General features: G+C 52.8%; 1 protein-coding gene across 1 annotated transcript; it reads right to left on the bottom strand.

The window, feature by feature from the left end:
- Positions 1-1,535: 1,535 nt before the first annotated feature.
- On the bottom strand, positions 1,536-2,513 carry MC5R (melanocortin 5 receptor). The gene has a single exon (XM_005892356.2). It carries the CDS (start codon positions 2,511-2,513, stop codon positions 1,536-1,538), a length of 978 nt encoding a protein of 325 aa, XP_005892418.1.
- Between the last annotated feature and the right edge of the window lie 362 nt (positions 2,514-2,875).

Raw genomic sequence — 2,875 nt, 5'->3', positions numbered from 1 at the left:
CACCACCCATCTGCAACCTTCCTTTAAAATAAATAGACAATCTCTAGGGTGCTTTCCTGGAGAAGGAAATAGCAACCCACTCCAGTATTCTTGCCTGGAGAATCCCAGGGACGGAGGAGCCTAGTGGGCTGCCGTCTATGGGGTCGCACAGAGTCGGACACGACTGAAGTGACTTAGCAGCAGCAGGGTGCTTTCCGAGTTTCAAGTGTTCTCACGCTTTTTCATGCCTGCCCTGTGGGGTCAGCACAGATGCGACCTGAAATGAGATGATTAAGGTGACACTGCCCATTAATGGCACCCCACTCCAGTACTCTTGCCTGGAAAATCCCATGGACGGAGAAGCCCGGTAGGCTGCAGTCCATGGGGTCGTGAAGAGTCGGACACACTGAGCAACTTCACTTTCACTTTTCAGTTTCATGCATTGGAGGAGGAAATGACAACCCACTCCAGTGTTCTTGCCTGGAGAATCCCATGGACAGAGGAGCCTGGTGGGCTGCCGTCTATGGGGTCGCACAGAGTCAGACACAACTGAAGCGACTTAGCAGCAGCAGCAGCAGCCCATTAGGGGCAGAGTTAGGACTGAACTCCACTTTCCTAGTCCATTCTGCACTGGAAAAGATTTGACTTAGCGGGGCTAGCGCTGGGCACCTGGACTTCTGGAGTCAGGCTGCAAACTGCAGACTGTACAGGGACAGGGCTTCAGACTCCAAGACAGACCCCGTCAGAGAAGGTCAAAGATAGCTTGACTGTGGGGTGTGTTCATGGCAGGTACCTCGGGGCCCCGCATGCCCCCAAAACACTCATTTGGAAACTCTGGACCGAGTCAGAATAAAACAGTAAGGAAGAGTCACAAAGATGTTCATGCCATGTAAGGGAAAGTTTGTGGCAAGAGGTTTTCTGTCTGGATTAGTGCAAAAACATGATTGACAGAAATATAATTAAAGAAATGTCATCCCTGTACAATCATGGACACAAGCCACGAAACCAGGAGTTCAGGAAAGGAGAGCTATGGAAAATTCCCACAGCAATTAGACAGAAAATTTCAAATGGAAAGAATCTAATCGCTCTACTCTGCCCCAAAAAGCATGCCGAACTCCCAGAGGCATCACAAAAAGTTAGGGAACTGCTTCTGGGACAGAAAGTGATCACGGACCGTAGTGTGTTCACAGCTTTTCTCCCAGGTCCAGCCATGCTCATCATTCTTAGACTTGCTCATGGAGTGTCACCTTCCCTGAGGACACACTCAGAAGATGGAGGGTGCCGGGGACCCCAGAAGTGGGTGGGAACGGCAGAAAGTGCAGGAGGAAAGCAGGCTGTAAGAAACTGTCACGGGCATTCTCAAGGCAGAGAAGTGGCACGTGCACCTTTGACCCAACGACTGCTGATCAGGGAAAAGCTGCCTCTTAGACACAGATTTGAGGTGGAGAAAAGATGAAGGGAACGCATGGTATAATTTCCAGTTCCGACTGTTCCTAACCCACCTTGGCATAAGGGCGATGAAGGAGAGAAGAGCTGCAGAGAGAAGGACTTTTAGTTCAGTACCTGCTCGGAAACCTACAGGGTGTTCTGAAGCTCTGAAAACAAACAATCTCCTTAAAGGTCTTCCGCATCTCTTGGCTGCGGAAGGCATATATCAGAGGGTCAATCACAGAGTTACACATGATGAGGATGAGGTACATGTTGAAGTGAGACATGAAGCAAGAGCAGTAGAGGTTGTGAGGACACGAAATCATCAGGATGAGGTGGAGGAAGAAGGGGGCCCAGCACACGATGAAGACGCCCAGCAGCATGGCCAGGGTAATGGCGCCCTTCACGCCAGTCCTCTGCCGCACGGAACTGTGCCCAGGCAGGGTGGCGATGCGCCGGATGTGGGTTCGAGCCAGGAGGAACATGTGGGTGTACAGAGACGCCATGAGGAGCAGCATGGTGAGGAACATGGCGATGAGGCAGATGACCACATATGTGGACTCATAGTACACAATGAAGACCGTGCCGCAGCTGGCGCAGAAGGCCCAGATGCCACCGATGATGGCCCCCGAGCGCCGGCCCGTCATGATGCGCTGGTAGCGCAGGGCGCAGAAGATGGTGACATAGCGGTCCACAGCGATGGCCAGCAGGCTGCACATGGAGGCCACCACGGAGATGCAGATCATGGAGTCGAACACGTTGTCCAGGTGCCGCACGGAGGCATCGGCCATCACCAGGTGCTTGTTGGTGAGCAGGTAGATGGTGATGGTCTCCCAGGAGTTGGACAAGCTCACCAACATGTCGGCCACTGCCAAACTGCCCATGAAGAAGTACATGGGGGTGTGCAGGTTCCGGTTCCTCACGATGGCCCCGATGACTAGGATATTCTCCAGCAGGCTGATGAGGCCCAGGGCCAGGAACACCTCCACCGCAATGCCCATGTCCTCACATAGTGAGGATGCATTCTGGACACTCAGTCCTGAGAGGTTGCCATCCGTGGTGTTCAGCCCAAGATCCAAGAAGTGCAGGTGGAATGAGGAGTTCATCGCTCCTCTTCTGAGCAGCAGATCACTGTAAAACAGGTTTTAATTCGTGATCCAGAGGGGTTAACAGTCTATAGAAGTACATGCATGTGGAGAGCAACCTCACCATGAGCAACGTGCCCTGTGTGCCTGCGTCCTGGATCCCGGATCCTGGAATAGCATCCCTCTAATGTGAGGTCCCCTCTGCCCTTCTCTCCTCCTTCCACAGCCCTCCTAGCAGAGTCATCAGACACCTTAGCATGCACAAGACACTTTGAGTCTCGTTCTTGTCATCTTGGTGCCCATGCTTACTCTCAAAAGTGCCACAGCTCACAACTTGCAGAACCTCTCCAGTCTCCTGGTTCCACACACACGGTGACTGCCCC

The sequence above is a fragment of the Bos mutus genome, chromosome 24 (genome assembly GCF_027580195.1).
Source record: "Bos mutus isolate GX-2022 chromosome 24, NWIPB_WYAK_1.1, whole genome shotgun sequence".
NCBI classification, from domain to species: Eukaryota; Metazoa; Chordata; class Mammalia; order Artiodactyla; family Bovidae; genus Bos; species Bos mutus.
The sequence above is the reverse complement of the archived record's forward strand: the minus strand, read 5'-3'. Positions and strand labels throughout refer to the sequence as shown.